The sequence below is a fragment of the Penicillium pulvis genome (genome assembly GCF_028828015.1).
Source record: "Penicillium pulvis strain IBT 33274 chromosome Unknown contig_10_segment0_segment0, whole genome shotgun sequence".
Taxonomy (NCBI): domain Eukaryota; kingdom Fungi; phylum Ascomycota; class Eurotiomycetes; order Eurotiales; family Aspergillaceae; genus Penicillium; species Penicillium pulvis.
This window is the reverse complement of record NW_026643071.1, coordinates 1,684,533-1,702,091: the sequence shown is the minus strand read 5'-3', so window position 1 is coordinate 1,702,091 and position 17,559 is coordinate 1,684,533. Positions and strand designations below refer to the sequence as shown.

General features: G+C 50.7%; 8 protein-coding genes across 8 annotated transcripts; 5 read left to right on the top strand and 3 right to left on the bottom strand.

Annotated features, from left to right (window-relative positions):
- Positions 1–329: 329 nt before the first annotated feature.
- On the top strand, positions 330–2,239 carry N7503_000661 (uncharacterized protein; the record flags this gene model as incomplete). The annotated part of the gene is made up of 2 exons (XM_057060222.1): positions 330–550; positions 610–2,239. The coding sequence occupies 2 exons, from the start codon at positions 330–332 to the stop codon at positions 2,237–2,239; spliced, it is 1,851 nt and encodes a 616-aa protein (XP_056927145.1).
- A 1,980-nt stretch (positions 2,240–4,219) lies between these two features.
- Positions 4,220–5,449, top strand: N7503_000660 (uncharacterized protein; the record flags this gene model as incomplete). Its single annotated transcript, XM_057060221.1, has 1 exon — positions 4,220–5,449. One exon carries the CDS (start codon positions 4,220–4,222, stop codon positions 5,447–5,449), a length of 1,230 nt encoding a protein of 409 aa, XP_056927144.1.
- A 968-nt stretch (positions 5,450–6,417) lies between these two features.
- Positions 6,418–10,206, top strand: phoC (uncharacterized protein; the record flags this gene model as incomplete). The annotated part of the gene is made up of 7 exons (XM_057060220.1): positions 6,418–6,482; positions 6,778–6,862; positions 6,929–7,057; positions 7,111–7,161; positions 7,216–9,667; positions 9,740–9,909; positions 9,991–10,206. 7 exons carry the CDS (start codon positions 6,418–6,420, stop codon positions 10,204–10,206), a joined length of 3,168 nt encoding a protein of 1,055 aa, XP_056927143.1.
- Positions 10,207–10,317: 111 nt separating this feature from the next.
- On the bottom strand, positions 10,318–11,410 carry N7503_000658 (uncharacterized protein). The gene is made up of 2 exons (XM_057060219.1): positions 10,826–11,410; positions 10,318–10,762 (listed from the first exon to the last, which is right to left on the bottom strand). Exons 1-2 carry the CDS (start codon positions 11,379–11,381, stop codon positions 10,608–10,610), a joined length of 711 nt encoding a protein of 236 aa, XP_056927142.1. The 5' UTR covers positions 11,382–11,410; the 3' UTR covers positions 10,318–10,607.
- A 567-nt stretch (positions 11,411–11,977) lies between these two features.
- Positions 11,978–12,938, top strand: N7503_000657 (mitochondrial 54S ribosomal protein uL3m; the record flags this gene model as incomplete). Its single annotated transcript, XM_057060218.1, has 2 exons — positions 11,978–12,767; positions 12,838–12,938. The coding sequence occupies 2 exons, from the start codon at positions 11,978–11,980 to the stop codon at positions 12,936–12,938; spliced, it is 891 nt and encodes a 296-aa protein (XP_056927141.1).
- Positions 12,939–13,103: 165 nt separating this feature from the next.
- Positions 13,104–13,846, bottom strand: N7503_000656 (cytochrome c oxidase assembly factor 1 family protein). Its single transcript, XM_057060217.1, has 2 exons — positions 13,375–13,846; positions 13,104–13,296 (listed from the first exon to the last, which is right to left on the bottom strand). The coding sequence occupies exons 1-2, from the start codon at positions 13,834–13,836 to the stop codon at positions 13,207–13,209; spliced, it is 552 nt and encodes a 183-aa protein (XP_056927140.1). The 5' UTR covers positions 13,837–13,846; the 3' UTR covers positions 13,104–13,206.
- Positions 13,847–14,016: 170 nt separating this feature from the next.
- On the top strand, positions 14,017–14,710 carry N7503_000655 (uncharacterized protein; the record flags this gene model as incomplete). The annotated part of the gene is made up of 3 exons (XM_057060216.1): positions 14,017–14,163; positions 14,230–14,548; positions 14,616–14,710. 3 exons carry the CDS (start codon positions 14,017–14,019, stop codon positions 14,708–14,710), a joined length of 561 nt encoding a protein of 186 aa, XP_056927139.1.
- Positions 14,711–14,945: 235 nt separating this feature from the next.
- N7503_000654 (putative JmjC domain protein) lies at positions 14,946–17,252 on the bottom strand (the record flags this gene model as incomplete). The annotated part of the gene is made up of 2 exons (XM_057060215.1): positions 14,946–16,936; positions 16,994–17,252. 2 exons carry the CDS (start codon positions 17,250–17,252, stop codon positions 14,946–14,948), a joined length of 2,250 nt encoding a protein of 749 aa, XP_056927138.1.
- Between the last annotated feature and the right edge of the window lie 307 nt (positions 17,253–17,559).

The window sequence follows — 17,559 nt, the reverse complement described above, 5'->3', positions numbered from 1 at the left end:
TATGATACGCCACACAGACTTGAGAGTCTCGCCCCTTCTCCTCTTTTTCCTTTTCCTTCATCTCTCGTTTCTTCCTCCGACCTTCATTCATTCCTTTTGGCTGCTGGCCGCCACTCTTTTAATCCCAAGGACGATTGTCCTGTTCACTCCTTTAAAATTTGACTCCGAATCTTTTCGATCTGACGCACCATTTCTTTCCCCCGAATCATCGAAACATCGAGCTTCTTGAATCTTAAATGACTTCGAATTAAACCTCATCTCTTCCGCAATTTGGGTGTACGTTGTCGGCCGACGTGCTGGAAGCGGAGCCGCTCAATTTATCCCCCAACATGCCTCACCATCATACCGACCTGATGATGGGGCACGTTCGTCGGGACGTGATACCCTCTCACCGACTGCCACTGTTGGTCCCGACCACGACTGACCTGGGAGTCGGCTTCCCCTCTCTGGTGGCCCGATCCGATTCAACCTCGACATCAACCTCGACATCAAATGAAAAAGCTACCAGCAATTTGGATACGACCGTTTTGCCCGTGGTGCTAGGTGCTGGGTAGGTCCCCTTAGCCTGGTAAAGAAAGCTCCAGGACCAATGACTGACTCTGGCATCAGTGTTCCTATAATTTGTGCTATCATTGCCTTTATCATCCTTCATAAGAGACATGTGAAAAAATTGATGCATGAGGATGCGAATGATAAGCATAAATCGCTGGATTTCGGCCTGGATGATGTGAATCCTCATCGACAGAAAAAAGTGCCCAATGGAATGCCCCAAATGATGGAGCCTAGCCACACCAAGGGGCTTTCTCTTGACGTTTATCCTTATCTGATGCCCCCGGGTCTCCACAGCCCTCGAGAATCTATACATTCCATCTCTCGATCGATCGACGATGACAAGTACCGCCCCGCCACGTTTATCACAAATGACAATGCTTCCGTCATGTCATTCCCCAGAAATCGAGATGATGCGTCTAGTATGGCTGGGTCAACTCGATTTGGTTCAGAGGAGCCCAACGCGGGCCTTCTCCGGAACGCTCAGCGGATGTCTCGCTCGTCACCACCTCTGCACCGTCGCCCTTCGCATGAGCCGACGTCGCCCACTCCTGCCCATCTGCACCAGGACTATCCTGGACCGGCTTCGGGTATGGCGCCTTACCCCGTGGAGCATAATGAGCCGGCACACGGAGTAGCACTTGGCAGCCCGGCTGGTGACTCCAATCTCCATGAGCGAGCGATTTCGCCTCCGGCACCAGAACCTCAGTTCAATTTACCGGAGTCCCAATTCAATTTCAACTCGGCATCAGAGCTCCATTTTGATACACCTGTTCACGCGCAAGGCAACAATTCGAACACTTACTATGAGGACCGTCCCAACTTCCCGCTGCCAGACTCGATGCAAGCTCACCAGCCCGAACCTACTCCGGCGCCCACCATGCAGCTTCCTCGGATCTCCTTGCCAGTCAGCGATATCACCACTAGTGATTATGGCGATGACCACCGCAAGTCGGAACTGATGATCCCCGAGGTGAACATCCACAGTGCGGAGGAGGCAGAACATGAACAGGAAACGAACAAAATGCCAGAGCTTCCCGAGGAACCCCAAACCCTGGATCCTGTCTATGACACTCATCGTGATACCCGCCGGTTGACTCTCGGTGTACGACCATTGCCCCCAGAGGACCCAGCCGACAATCCAGAGCAGCGTGCCAATCGGATTCGCTCATTCTATAAGGAGTACTTCGACGATAGTAAACGGGAGACCACTTACTATGAGGACTACGGTCCTGAATTCTACGAAGGTGGTGGCTATGTCTATGACCCAACCAACGGGGATTACTTCGATGCAGCCCCTCCTGCTCCTTTTGCTGAGCCAATAGGCCGCCGAGCCATGACTCCCCCCCCTCGAGCTCCGCCCCGGTTCCAAGGAGCTGCTCGTCATATGGCGACTAACTCCGCCGGGAACAATGGCTTTGGTGGTCCCGGACCTCGTGCCTTCTCCTCTGCTTCTGGACGAGTTCCAGGTCCTAAGGCTCCCCGTCCGCGGATGCCTCCTCCCGCACCGCTTCAAGTTTTGCCCACACCGCACATGTTGAATGACGATTCTATTTTGACTGCCGCGGCTTTTGCCCCGGGCAAGAGCTTCCGAGATCAACAAGCCGGTCGTCCCGAGACACCTACCGGCGGCATGCAACCTTACAGCCCTGCGCTCCGCGCTCACACTCCCCCTGATGTCGTCATTTGATGATCTTGCCGTGATCCCCAGCCCGTAAGACATTCTCCTAAGCTTTTTCTCGAATTTTGATCCTCAGCTAACCTTCTCTCCAGCCATGCCTTACGCAAATCTGGCACCTTCACAAGTCTGGACTTTGCCCCACCGCCCCGATTCAAGAACCAGGACGGTGGCAGTGACGCCGGAAGCATTCGCAGCAACCGGACCGGCATCTCCAACACCCACCAGAACAACATTCGCTTGGGTAACTATCGGGTCAGCCGTCTACCGGCCGGAATGGTTGGCACCAGGGATGACATGATGACCAGCTTGCGCCCGACTATGGATCTGACGCGATAAAAGCTCTGCCCTTCCTTGTCACGACCTTGTAGTTTTGGTGTTACACTTCATATTTTTTTTTCCAGGACAGCTGTGATGACCTGCTTTTTTATTTATTCACATAGTACCCCGGTGCTCTCTGCAGCGGAGGACGGTCTCATTTGCATTCCCTCTTCCCGGATTCATTTCTTTATCTCACATTTTTGGTAATTTCTGCCCCGGCGTAAATAGATGATGGTTTGAAGCTATTTTTGCAAAGTTTTTGAATTTAATCTTCTTGTACGGCAATGTTCCTTGCTTGTATATATGCATCGAAATTCAATTTGGCCGAGCTGGACCATGTCCAGACTCGGATCGACCACACTCTTTCCTTGGTGTTTTTTGTTTTTTTCCCACTGAAATTCTAGACCTCTAGAACCTTAGCGTCGTCACTGTAAGACGAATTATTTCATTTTTACAGCAGTCCAGAAGCCTGGCAATACCTCTAATGAGAAGGTCCTAAGAATCGATGGTGATTGGACCTAGCAGGTATGAGGACGTAAGTCGAGCCACAGTGGAGATGCCCCGTTCCCCCTTTTGGTTCTTGTTACGCAAGTCCCGCATAAAGGAGATGGATTGAGATCTGGACTTGGGGGTGCACGACGTGAAGATGAATCTTGATGCTTAATTCATCATATATTGCTAGAGTATAATGAATTTCAACATTGTGTACCGAAACGAAAAAACCAAAACACCGAGCCTTGGTCCTCGAATGAAACTGCTGCATCAAAACCTGGAAACCGTTGAACCAAACCTTCATATCGTCCAATCACCGGTCGTTTCTCTGTGGCAACTGAATACGCGCTGCATCATGATGTCGAGCATTTGGTGTCTTATGCAATGGAATACGCCGATTTAAAGATGTGCATGTAACCATTCTCTTTTTATAGTATCTCATCCTTGGGGGCTCTGTCGATTCCTGCCCAGCCTTACGCATGGAGTAGGGTTACCCATGTTTTGGGCCATGTTAGGTAATCAACATAAACATCAAGAAGTAAGGGCAACAGGTCGCATGGCCGGATCCAGGGATATAAGTAATTTCAACGAACTAATCCGATCATAATAAACCATAATAATCATAATGCTACCTTGGGTAACCACATGTAGTGATGCAAGCAGTGGATTTCCATCTATTAATACGACCATACCACTAAGAATGCGGATACCGTTCCATCTCGACCGGGAGCGTAATCAATTCTCTCCACTTCTCTTTCACTCTCACTGCCCCGTTTTTCCCTTTTCACACATTTCCATCTCATGGCTCCCGACTAGATTCGGTGATTTGGAGCACCTTTTCTTCTTTCTCTCCTCCTTCCATTCTTCCTCTATTCTGCTATTTCCAAATCACCGGATGCTTACTCGCAAATCGACTTGAACCCCCCCCCCTGAGGCCAACAACACCCTCCAATTTCCCGAGATACCGACCCCGATTTCCTTCTTTGAAACGCGTCTTCAACTTTGGATCGCCCGTCACTCGCTATTCGGTCGATTCATGAACTGTCTTTGATTTTAATTTTGCGCTTTCGTGGAAGTGTAATTCTGACTTGAGATCCGATCCGACCGGTTTCCCGGCATCCTGTACGACCCGCTATCTTGAATTCTACAATTGCTACGAACATATCAAATCCACCCACCATGTCAGCGCCAGTAAAGCGGGCTTCGAATGCTGGCTCCAGCGGGAGTGCAGTTGCGGGTGTTGGCGCCACTGAGACGACGGCAGCGGCGGAGACGACGGCTGCCACTACCAGTGCCGCGGATTCAACCACCGCCAGCTCAACGGAAGCAACAACGTCTAGCGCCCCAGCCTCCACCAGTGAGACGTCCACCAGCTCCACCAGTACAAGCACCACCTCGACTGAGCCCACAACTACGGCGGCCCCAACAACTTCATCTTCAACTTCTACGACAGATCATACGACTACGACTACTTCCGAATCCACCAGTTCGACCGTTGCGAGCACCACGAGTGATCCGACCACCAGCACCACTAGCTCAGAGTCTCAACAAGCGACCACCATCTATATTACCTCGACTGCCACTGGCGGAGTCGTTACGACAGCAACCTCCACGATCGATTCGGGCTCATCCAGCTCGGCGGCCTTGTCCACCTCAACGGGCGCAGCTGCCGGGGGTGGTGGTGGTCTATCGGCCAGTGGCACTATCGCGGTTGCGGTAGTTGTACCCGTGGTCTCTGTGGCATTGATCGCCCTCGCCGCGATCTTCTTCTGGCGTAAGCGCAAGGCTAAGAAGGCGGCGGAGGAGGAGCGTCGCAAGGAAGTGGAGGAATATGGCTTCAACCCGAACAATGACGCAACCTTCCCCGGTATGGGCGGTAGCGTGGCACCCAAGGATGATAACTCGTCTGGTTATCGTGGCTGGGGGACCACGTCAGCTGGCCGTAAGGCCTCGACCAACCTCTCCAGCGGAATGGGAATGGCCATGTCGGAAGGCAGTGGCCAGTATCACCACAACGCTACTCCCAGCGAGGGCACTGTGCAATACTCAGACGGAGTTCGACCGGACTCGGGAGAGATTGTTGAACCAGTTGGCGTGTTGGGTGCTGTCCCTGTGGCGGCCAACAACCGCAATGGAGACATCCACCGGGGGGCCTCGAATGCTTCGTCAGCCTACTCTGCTGCTAACCGATCAGAGGCGTCCGAGGAGAGCCACATGTCTGCTGCACACCCGTCTGGTGGTTACTATGGCGATAACCCTTACTACGGCGAGATGACCGGACATGGCGCCTACGGGGATGATTCCTACCAGCCTGTCATCCGAGATGTCCAGGCGCGCCGCAACACTCGCATCGAGAACCCCGGTGTTTACCCTCGACAAGGTAATGCCGGAATTGCTCAGAACTTCTAAGATGCCTTGACAGTATCTTCTCCCACTCCCCAACATTCGATCATCGTTTGCCTCTCCAAAAGTTCGGTTTTTTTCCGACCTGATCCAATCTTTTCTCTCTCTTATTTTCTCCTTAACCACCGCCGATTCCATTCCTTCTTTTATGGGCTCCTTTGTAATCTTGGCCCGGTGCCCTTGTCGTTCCCGGCGTGGTGAACATTTTCACTTCCTCATGTGTTTATTGACCCTGTAACCTCTTATTTTCTTTTCCTTTTTTTTCTCTCTCATAATCGGCTTGGGGGTGGTCTTTCCCCTGTTTTGGTTCGTTACGCTTCTTCGTTTCCTTTCTTTTTCTGATCTGCTTGATATATCCCTCGCATCCGGTTTCTACCATACCCGTCGTTGTTCTCTCTCTCCGCATGTACATTGTACCCTACTCAGATCTAGACTGAATAGGGTATTGGTAGGGAGGTGTGGTTTCTCTTTTTCTGTACTTTTCAAAGTATATTCGAACCCGAAGAAATGGAGTCACCTGATTTGAATCTTAGATGGAAGTAATATGAAGTAACATCATCCTCTATAGGTAAACCAGTGTCTAGTTAATAGATATGACTATATGTAAGCTGGGATATAGGAAGTTGGGGATACTTCTGAGGTACCTGTTCTTAGTATGGTGAGCAGGTGTACAGTGTAGGTCTCTCGCAAGTACTGTGGAGTCTGGACTGATATCCTGTCGTCCCGAAACGTGCGCCCGCTGTTCACGGTGATTGGCGGTCCAAGCTCCCCACCAGCTTTAACCTCTTGAACCTCGTTCCTTCAGTTTTTGGAAATCGCGGGAAACGCCTCGACTCGGATTGATTGGCTCATTTCGAATTTGCAGGAAGACTCAGTACCTGAGATCTCGCGGACTTGTGGAATGTACCACACTGAAAGGGATTGAACTCCCGAAAAACTTCCCCCGCTTAGCTCTTCATGTCCCTCCACGCTTGATGGAATACATGCGCCCAAACGGCACATCTCTTACTTCCTGTCATACGCCTGGTGACACTACGGAGTACACCTGTCCCACTATAATCTTCCCCACCCGTCGCGCTGTTGCCCCCCCTGCCCACTCGACTCGAGGTCCCTCTGTCTGGGGTGCCTAGCAGCCTTCTCCCCCCCCCCCTCTTTCTTCCTTTTCTCACCCAATACTTCTAAAGTTTCTCGACTCCCCATCCCTCGTGAGTATTCAGATCCTGTTCCACGATCTACACCCCGCGTGAGCCGACGCTCTCAAGCTGAGAGCCCGTCAAGATGTGAGTGACCATGTCCGCCGCCAGTGCGCAACCGAGGCCCTAACCCTCCTGCAGGAAGTTCGGCAAACAGATCCAGCGCCGGCAGCTTGATCTTCCCGAATATGCGGCCAGCTTCGTCAATTACAAGGCACTAAAGAAGGTAGGATGATCACTCTAGTCCAATCGGCGCAGTCGCTATAAGACTCACGGCTAATACCTCCCGCAGCTGATCAAGCAACTGAGTGCCACGCCGACAATCCCAGCCCAAAGAACCCCCGAAGAAATTGCTCAAGATGGACATTTGGATCCGCAAGCCTCGCTTCGAGCGAACAAAGAGGTGTTCTTCTTCCGCTTGGTGAGTTCAGGACCCTCATCATACCTTGCCGATGTCTAACAGAACAAAATTAGGAGCGGGAGATTGAAAAAGTCAATGCATTCTACCTACAAAAAGAGTCTGAGGTAAACATCGCTTCCCCTCCATGGAGATGAAACCTTCGCTTATCCAGTCACCAGTTCTCGTTACGTCTCAAAACCCTAGTCGACAAGAAACGCGTGGTACAAGCCCGGACCAGTTCCAATTCCAAAGCCCCATCCAACTTCATGGCATTATTCGAGGGCTTCCAGCAATTCGATGGCGACCTGAATAAACTGCAGCAGTTTGTGGAAATCAATGAGACTGCCGCGTCCAAGATCCTGAAGAAATGGGACAAGACATCCAAATCCCGGATGAAGGAGCTCTACCTGCAGCGCGCAGTTGAAGTGCAGCCCTGTTTCAACCGGGAGGTCCTTCGGGATCTGTCGGACCGAGCAACTACAGCCCGGTTGGAGTTGGAGGCTTGGGCTGAGGGCGAGAACATACAATTTGATATGTCGCGGCCCTCAGAGCGTGGCACCGCCCCTGTATTTGGTACCGAAGAAGAGGAGCTGGACCTTCAAATATTACAATCTGCCTCAATGGGCAACCTACAGAACTTGCGCGAGTGGCTGGGCAAACTAGCGTCATTCCCCGATGCTCAAGAACGAGCCACGCGGACGTTCCTGACAGCCATCAATGGATTCTCTGATGATGTCCTCGCTCTTCTGCTCGAGAGTAAATTGGTTGACGTGCATGCAGAAGATGACATTAATGAACGGAACTGTCTTCACGAAGCCGCCATCTCTGGACGAGATTTCGTTATGAAGGCAGGAATTGCCGCATCGGTAGATATTGCTCGATCCGATGTTTATGGGCGAATTCCCCTCCATTATGCATGTATGCATGGTCGTGTGGATATGGTTCGGGACCTACTGGCCGTAGGCCCACACACCGTGGACATGATGGATCACGATAACTTCACCCCTCTCATTCACAGCATTGTGAAACGTCAGCTCGCGTGTGCGAAACAGGTCCTGATTAGCAATGCCCGCATCGATCCGGCATCGGACTCGGACCATATCCCGTTGAATCTTGCGTGCCAGCACGGATCTTTATCTATTGTGCAGATGCTTTTGGAGCGAAAGGCCCGGCTGCTGCCAGATGCCGAGGGCCTTTACCCTCAACATATGGTAGCTCGGGCATCGCAGTCGCCGGATCTGCTTCTTCTGCTGAAGCAACACGGAGCTGACCTGAACCAACGGGACAAACTATACCAATGGACACCACTGTTCCACGCGGCAAGCGAAGGTTGTGTACCGTGTCTGCGGACACTCTTGGAGCTCGGTGTAGACTCACAGGTCGCAGATGAGAAGGGTCTTTCTGCCATGTATTACGCTGCCTGGGAAGGGCACCTTGAGTGTATGCTTCTCCTCTGGGCTCAACCCCTGAATGATATCCCTTCACAGCGACCACTTGACGTCTTGAACGGGTTCCAAATTCAGCAGTCTAGCTCCATGGATGAGGACTACGGAAGACGAGCGAGCTCCGCTGAGATGGAGATTGCTGACGGCATCCCTGACCTTTCTCTCCCCCCTCCCATCATCCCTCTACGACGCTACGGCCACAACTTCCTCGACAAAAAGGTCTTTGTACAGCTACTCTTTGACCAAGGGAACGCTGGCTCCATACTCTTTGACCAGGCTGGCCGGCACCCGGCTGCCCGGCTGACTATCTCGTCCAAGCTGTCTGACTTGATTCCTCGTACCATAATGCTCCCCATTCAAGAAGACTCTCGCACAATATCTTTCCATGTTGATAACTTGGACACATTCGCGGTGGATTTCGAGATCTTCCCCACTTTTGGCTCCAAGGTGATCGCAAAGAGCGTGGCCTTGCCGGTAGCTTTCCGTGCCGAGAGATCCAGCACGGGTTCATGCTGCCTTCCTCTCTTCGACCCTCGCCTTCGGGCCATTGGTCAACTGCAATTCAACTTCCAGGTCATCAAGCCGTATCACGGTGATCCTCTGGAGATCACTCACTTTGCGACATACTGGAAGGCGACTGGTGCCATTGATTCAGAGCATAACGGGTTGGTCACTGGCTCTAGCTTGTCAGGGGATTATGTTCAACTGTTTGTGCAGCTGACACGGGATCGTGTGCCGGTCCTCTACCCCCAATTCCTTATCAACCATCACGGAATCGACATTCCAGTGTGTCAGTTGACATATGCGCAATTACAAGCTATTGGCCTGGAACGAGGTGTCAACCGAGCTCAAATTCTACAATTCCTGGAAGCTCAGGCACTCGATGATATGCCACGAACCCATCGTCTCCTAGCGGAGTCCTTCATGTCCTTACAGGATGTTTTGCAGGAATTGCCACAGGGTCTGAACATCAACCTTTCTATTCTCTATCCGTCCAGCGCCGAGGAAAGATCTCTCGAGATGACCTCTCTAGCCGATGTCAACAGCTTTGCTGATGCGATTCTAACTGTCGTCTTCCACCATGCGCGCGCGTCTCGCGAGAAGAACCCCGACTTCATGCGCTCTATGGTGTTTACTTCTTACAACCCCAATATCTGCACTGCTTTGAACTGGAAACAACCTAATTGTAAGTCTCTGACTTCCCAGGTACTATCTGCCAAACTCAGGATCACTAATTCTCTTATCTCTCTCTCGTTAGACCCTGTCCTTCTTTGCAATGATTTGGGACAGATTCGGGACCTAGCCCGGAATGTAGACACTCTTCCTGATGTCAACAGCAGCGGTCGCGCCTCTATGTCAATCAAAGAATCTGCGCGCATCGCTCAAAGTAATAACTTCATGGGCTTGATTTGCCGGTCAAGTCTTCTTGTACGTTTGACTGCCTTCTGCCCCCTAAGTTTTTGAGAAATTTGGGGGTTTGATTGAGACATTTGCTGACTAGCTCTACAGAACGTTGTTCCTGCACTTGTGGAGACAATCAAAGAACTCGGCCTCGTCCTGGTGGCTGATACTTCCGACGAGGCAGGCCAGCCTGACCGCAGGAATTCTCTTGCTGGTGCTAACGCCGTCGGTGTGGCTGAATGGGCTTACCGTATGCCTGATGGGGTGAACGGTGCAATGAAAGCCAACGGTGTTCTCCGATTCAACGATATGATTGACATGTAAGGACATACGAACCCAACTTCCTTCGAGACGAAGACCACGAGATTTGAGTAGCTCTATGCGATTGTCTCATGTTCATGATTTCCTTTTGTTTTTTGGAATTTTTTCTTTCCACCGGTTATCAGGGCGGCTCATCTATTTCCCAGCGAGTTCTAATGCGATTACTTGGTTTGTGTACCTGGTTCTCTTTTCCCTACTTTATCCTTGTCTCTTTTCTCTCTTTGCTCTCTGGTCTCATGGCGCTGGGATAGATGGCTATGGTGGAGTTGTATCATATCGTGTAGATTGAGTGGGGAGGGCGTCTGCGCCGGGATTAGATCTAAAATGGCTAATGTACAATGTTTCCCCTAAATATCACAAACACCGATTCTTCTCGCTATGCTTTATGAGTAACCACCCTGTCCTCAGGGAGTCTTGGGCTTGCGCTTTCCAATGTTCCAACCCCAGCTACGCAATACTTTGACAACCTTAGGGGTCACTGCCGCTGTCAATGGGACTCGGACGAAAATGAAGACACTCTTGTGGATAGCATACGCCAATGCAAGCTGTGTCCAGATACCTAAAGTTGCAAGGATATCATGAGATGTGATGATCAATAGATGTTCGGAGGAACAGAACTTACTAGCTTCTTCATATTTGCGTGCCTCTGTCTGCACAAGGCTAGCCTCCTCTTCACCCTCGGTCTTTGTCTGAGGCCAAATCGACGAGAATGTATTCTTCACCGACTGCACCACCACATGCTCATAATGACCAATTCGCTCAGGGCCTAGTAGTCGCACGGCTGCAAAGCAGATCGGAAAGTCCAACGCCGATAGCGTCAGATACACACCCAGCGCGGCCCAGCCGTATTCACGAGACAGCTTGCGTAGCCGTTGCGATACCGAGGCTCCCTCTTTCGAGGCCTCGGACGCATTGCTCGACGATCCCGAGTTGAAGCGCCGGTTTGTCCTTTGTTTGGGAAGCTGCACCGATCGCAACCCCGGCCGGGATCGTGGCATCGCACGACTGGTATAGTTGACCGCCGTTGTCAAGGACCGGCGCATGGTTTGGGATACCGTTTGAGAGCTGAGGAATGGCTGGCGTTGGAGGATGGATAAGGTCTGCTTAGACGCGGGTGCGGCTCTCGTGAGCTCGGCCTGCGCGAGCCATCGCGATAGAAGGGATGGTCGAAAAGACATTGGAATGTGTTTGCAGAAAATGCTTCCAAGGGCGAATACAGGAAAGGGCGGTAATGATACACGGGGTAGGGGGGGGGGAACGCGAGATGTGTTGTTCGGGGTTCTTTTTTTTTCCTTTGAGATCGGGCGATCCTTTACCGGTGACTTCGGCCGCTCCGGTCCGATTATGCATACGGCTCGGACTTAAAATGGATTTACTACTTGATCATGCCGATGTGGATGTTAACATCACATGTGTTTAGTTTGTCCCAGTTGTGATTTTAGACTGAGTTCAATGTTTGTTAGGACAAGCAATGGCAATCTAACAGTGTAGTATATGTAAGTAGTTCTATGCCCAGAATACTTAAGTTATAGAGCTATTCCCCCGCAGATGTGGCGTATGGACAACCAGGTGACGTTGCATAAGCTACATAGGAAGTATGAACCAGATTTAATCTCTTTCTAGCTCCTACTAATTGGGTAGTGATGTTGCTGTCATGGACATACCATATAGTGTTGTGAAGGTCAAGCCGATCTGCTGACTCATCCACCGGCCAAAAACTTCGAGTCCGCAAGACGGAACTTGCCAAACTTCTACAGTTGCAACCCACCGCATCATGTCGCCACGCCTACCAGGGAAGCTGCTTCAGCTTTCCTCGTCCCTATGGGAAACTCAATTGACTGTCCCCCGGATTTCTATGCGAAATTTCGGCATCAAATCCCTCAACACTCCCAAACCCAGCCGCTTCAACATCGGTCCCGGCCTGCCCGTCCTTGAGTCGACATCGACTGCAGCTCTGCGCCGCAAGGCAAACTCCCTCCCACTACGGACCGGTGTTATTGCGACCAAAAAGGGCATGACCGCGATGTTCGACCCAGAAACCGGAAAACGCACCCCCTGTACCGTGTTACAAATGGACCGCGTCGAGGTCGTCTCGCATAAGACTCGTCAAAAGCATGGCTACTATGCTGTGCAGATTGGTTCAGGCTGGAAGCACCCCAGCAATGTTACCAAATCACTCCTAGGCCATTTCTCAGCCAATGGTCTTTCGCCCAAACGCCATGTCTTCGAGTTCCGGGTCAAGGATGAGGCCGGCCTCCTCCCCGTTGGTCAGAGTGTCAGTGCCAGTTGGTTCCAGGAAGGCCAGTTCGTGGACGCTCGCTCCAATACCAAGGGTAAAGGATTTGCTGGTGTTATGAAGCGCCACGGTTTCCATGGTCAGGACCGTAGTCACGGTGTCAGTTTGACTCACCGTTCGATGGGTTCTGCTGGTCCCAGTCAGGGTGGTGGTTCTCGTGTGTACCCAGGAAAGAAGATGGCTGGAAATATGGGTAACAACCAAAATACCGTTCAGAACCTGAAGATCATGAAGGTTGATGCCGAAGCTGGAATCGTGGTCGTGAGCGGTTAGTTCCATTCATTCCCTCCCCAATACCCCTTTGCCTTTTCTGGCATATATACTAACGGTGTGTAAAGGTGCTGTCAGTGGTCCTAAGGGATGCAATGTAAGAATTCAGGATGCGATCAAGAAGCCATGGCCCGAGGTTGCCCCAGCTGAATCCGCAGCCACTGCTTAAGTTGGGAGGGGGAAGCATGTACTACTACTACACCATTCGCGCAATACTTGTTCACTTGAGCGGCGTTTGTATATGATACAACAAATGATATCCTTTAGTTTTTTTGTTCCACTTCTCGTTTTCGTCTCTTGGCTCGACTCCTGCAGTATTCTTTCTTCCACAGACGTCGCAATCGCTCAAGTAATACTCTTGTTCAATATCCCTAAAACGCCGGTTCCCAATGCACAAGACCCTTTATTTGTACAGTTTCCACACTTCGGTTTACCCTTCACTCTTGGCGGAAAGGATCAGTGTCTTTGTCCAGCAACTGCACCACAGTTCCATCTTCGGTTTCCAAGCTCCATTCCTCGGTGCGGAACTGTATAGTATAAAGCAATTAGCAAGCGAGGCTGAGGTTAAGAGGGGGGAATACGCTCAGAAAGGAAATTTAACTCACGTAACTCATTCGGTCCGGCCGAATACTTCTAAACCTCATCTTGCCCTGGGACTTGGTGCCTTTCACCCAGAATGAGATATCGATGCGCCCATGTAATTGGTTCATTTCTCCACTGATCCATGGGATCTGCTGAGCAAAGTAGATCTCATCACCCAGGATCTCGCGGGCCTGGGGAGACGTCCGCAATGCATATAGTGTGCTGCTGACGACACTTGAGGAGGATTTTTGGTAGTTGAAAATACCAAGCATGGCAGCGCCCACTGCTATCGCGAAGAAGGGGAAAGTTCGCATCCAACGGCGGCTGTTTTGGATGTTGGGGAGCTCGCGGTCTGCCCGTCGTTCCATCAATGGCCCCGTGTTGGGACCCGGGGCGGGGATCATGGTGCGGCGTGGAGCATTACGAGACAGGCCTGGTAGCCGGATGGGCCCAGCACGCCGGGGGAGAGAGCGGATGAAGAGCATTGCAGGAATTGAAGAGCGCTATGTTGGAAAGAAAGATCGGATGTTGTAGTTTTTGGATTTCCCGAGTCCGCAAACCAAACAGAGCAAACATGTTTTTTCGACGTCACTTGTATTTTCCCACTGTATGTAAACCAAGTTCACTACCTGTCTTCCTCTTTATCCATTTCCTGCGTCTACTCCATGGCAGCGGTGCGACTACGAAAAGTGTTTCAATATCCAGAAGATTCAGACCATGAGAATGACCGTGAGGAGCTTGATGAGCAGGAACAGGAGCGGGTGATTGAGCAGCTACAGCGACAGAATGATGACCGCAACGCCAATTACAATGTATAGGAATCTAAAATTATTTATTGACTTCCTATCTTTTATTTATCTTCTAACCTGTTTATGTAGGTTACATTTACCGGGATTTCACTGGTCTTGACGACTACTTTCCTACCATCGATACTGTGGGCGTCCAGTCTCTCTCAACGCTTTTGTTCCCTTGTAGGGATCTTCTCCTTGCTAGCGTCAGCCTACTTTATGCGATTTTTTCCTCTTCATCCAGACCGTAAGGGCAAGAAGCCCCTGTTGGCTGAAGATGATCGGTGGACTTTGTTTCACGCTGCCCTGATTCCATTGAATGGAGTGGTGTGTGGGTTACTGGCACTTTATGGCTTCCTAGGAACCCGTTCTTTCGAGCCTTGGTCGGTACTTTATTTCATTCCCGGTGGTAGGTCGTACCACAAGAATCCTGGATCTTTTATGCATTACCCAAATCTTACGACGCCTCTCTATAGCTATGCTTGGAGCAATCTTGCTCGCTCGCCAGGTAATGCTCTCAGTGGACCTTTCTGGACTCAAGGACCTCCAGTACGAGTACAAAGGCGCCTAGAAAATAGGGAATCAGGAGGCAGTAAGGAGAAGAATAGAGTATTATCAAATGGTCATTATCATGGTACAGAGATTTGCTGTAAGCCTCGGTCAGGTGGAGTAATCGCTTCAAATAAAAGGGATTGTCAAGAAGACTCGGGTCTTCCTTTCAAAGGCAAAAGAAAAGAATAGAAAGACACACGTAGTAGAAGAGAAGACAGCTTGCTGAACAGAGGCAAATGATAAGTATTTTGATTTCAAGCCTTGAGTGCATTCTGGCTCGAGTTCGTAAAGCCAGTTTCAAGTTCCAATGCAGGGTCTACCGGAATGTATCCTAGACTGTGGTGTGCTGTGTTTTCGTTCAATGTATCTTGCAGCCTGTTATCCATCACGATCGCACGATCATTTCGCATCTTTACCCCATTCTGCTCAATTTCGTCCATGCGTTGCCGCAGACGTCTTTGGCTATTCTCCTCCAGGCTTGGAAGCCATTTCAGATTGGGAAGACGCAAAGTCACCAGCGACTCAACACTTCGGGGGTCGGCAATCTTCCTGGTATCGTGTCCCAGTAAGATATGATAGGGCTCGTGGGGTTTCATGGCAGGGTCCCTCTGGCAAGGTGTACAGTTGCACACCTTCCGACATCGAGGGCACAACCAGTGGGAGCGTGCCATCGCGTCCTGGGGTGAGGTATCGAACGCACGGTAGAGAATGGCATAGCAGTACTTTAAGTGGCAGCTCGTGCATGCTGCCAACTTCCAAGAAGGCTCAATATTTCTACACATGTGGCAAGAGCCGGTCTCCGCACCCTTTTGCTGGACCTTCCGCTTCTTCATTGCCCGCCCATCATTGTCTGTAGCAGGAGGGCTGATAGACTTCAATTTTCTGGCGGTTGGGTTCTTGGGATCAACCCAAGGCCTGACAGCCAATTGCTCCTGGCAAATTTCAGCGACCGATTTCCGAGCTGCTCTGGATCGTGCAACGGTGAACACGAGAAATTCGGCTTTGTGTGCTTTATCAAACGGCTTCAAATCGATGATTTGACGCCGCCATGCTTCATGTCGATCCCGAAGATGTTTCCACGGAAATTGCTCCACCCATTTGAGCCTGGAAATGCAGTGGCAGCTCCGACCTAAAACGTAACAATCCAAACAAATATCATAAGCGTCATTTCCGTGCATGGTACAAGTTGAACAAGTAAGGAACCGATTGAAAATATTACAGCGACAATATGAGCATGTGACGTTGCTGTCAAATCTGACATACTCAATGCCCTTCTCCCCAGGAAGAGTTGACGAAAGACTCTCCGAGAGGAGGATCTCCGTGAAGATCTTGAACAGCCGTTGAAAATCTTCCCACAGCTGCTCTTTTGCAGGGTTATCAGCTGTCGGGGCTTCTCGTAGCAGTTTTGAATATCGCTCGAGAGCATAAAAGACAATGGCTTTGTTCTTATACTGTTCATCGCGACAAACCATTCGTGCATGAGGAAGTGCTTCCTCCATGGCCATCCTGAGGGTCTCCACCGTGGTGCGATTCCAAGCCACTTTCATGGTCCGTGTACCGCGGTTCCAGACTTGATGAGCCGCCAGTGGAGGGACGAGAATGAGATCCCCTGGCCTCTGTTCTACCACGTAGGTCTTGAATGGCGCACCTACCCATGCATTGAGTTGTGCAAAATGATCCTCGAGATCAATATCATGGCCAAGTACCGAGGCCCAATAGTCGGAGACAATTCTGCGTTCTTTGGTCTCTGTCATGAACCAAATTGATGAGCCCGGCTGGGTTGGCTGACCACTCTCGATAGAACCGTCTGACGCTTCCACCATGATATTGTGGCCCAGACTGGCACACATCTCTTGATGTGCAGGGGTGTAGGTACCTTCGGGGCCGATATAACACATGAGGTTTTGAGCGCGCATTTCCTCAGGCAGACAACTCATTAGATCGCCTGATCTGGCGATGGGCTCTCCGGAAGGCGTGGTGAGATGCTCTGCCAGATAAGTGAGACGAGACCCTGGGCCTTCGTATGGCTTAGGACCGTCGTTGAGATAGAATAACGACGGTGGGATTAGTCTCTCCAAGGATCTCTGCCAGTCCGAAGGGCAGTCAATATCCTTCAAATACAGTTTTTGGTCAGTGCGACAAAATGGCGAGAAAATAGGCTTCGTCGGTCTTTGCAAGCTTTTCAAATAATGTGACGTGCCCATGTGGATGTTGATTCCACGGGTCAAGTCACGTACCTGTTCGCCTGATATACAGTCAGGGGCGATCTATACAGGGAAATGGATCCAAAGAAGTGACTTACTCTGACCATTTTTCTGCAGCCACCTAGAAGAGAACAGCCCTTTGTCCAGATGTTCATGGAAGCCCTCAATGACCAAGGGCATCCCCAGCATGGTCACATGATATCGAACAAGATTATCAAAGTCCTCCCGAGGTAAGGTATCAACAGCCTCGCAAGAGATACGGACTGCAAACACAAAGTTGTCTGTAGTTTCCACTAGCTCCTTCACGTCGAGGTGGGTAGGAAAGGGCTCAAAGGTAGCTCGTGGTGGTAAAGCCATGATTGTTGGGGTTGGGGCAATCAATGGTACGAATTGGGATCAAGATATCCGTCCAAGCGGCGAGAAAGATCGTCTGGAAGAAGTGGCATGCTTGAGATGAAGGAAAGCCAATTTACTGAGATAGAAAGCGCATATAATCAGCAACCCAAATTTCAGTCACACTTTGAATAAACAACTCACTGGCAGACAATGCATTCCACTAAATCCAATTTCACAACATGGCCGTTTCAACCGCGTCTCAACCTCCCCCAAGGGAAAGTACAAGGGAAAGTAGAAAAGTCAAAAAACCGATCCCAGCAGCGGGGCA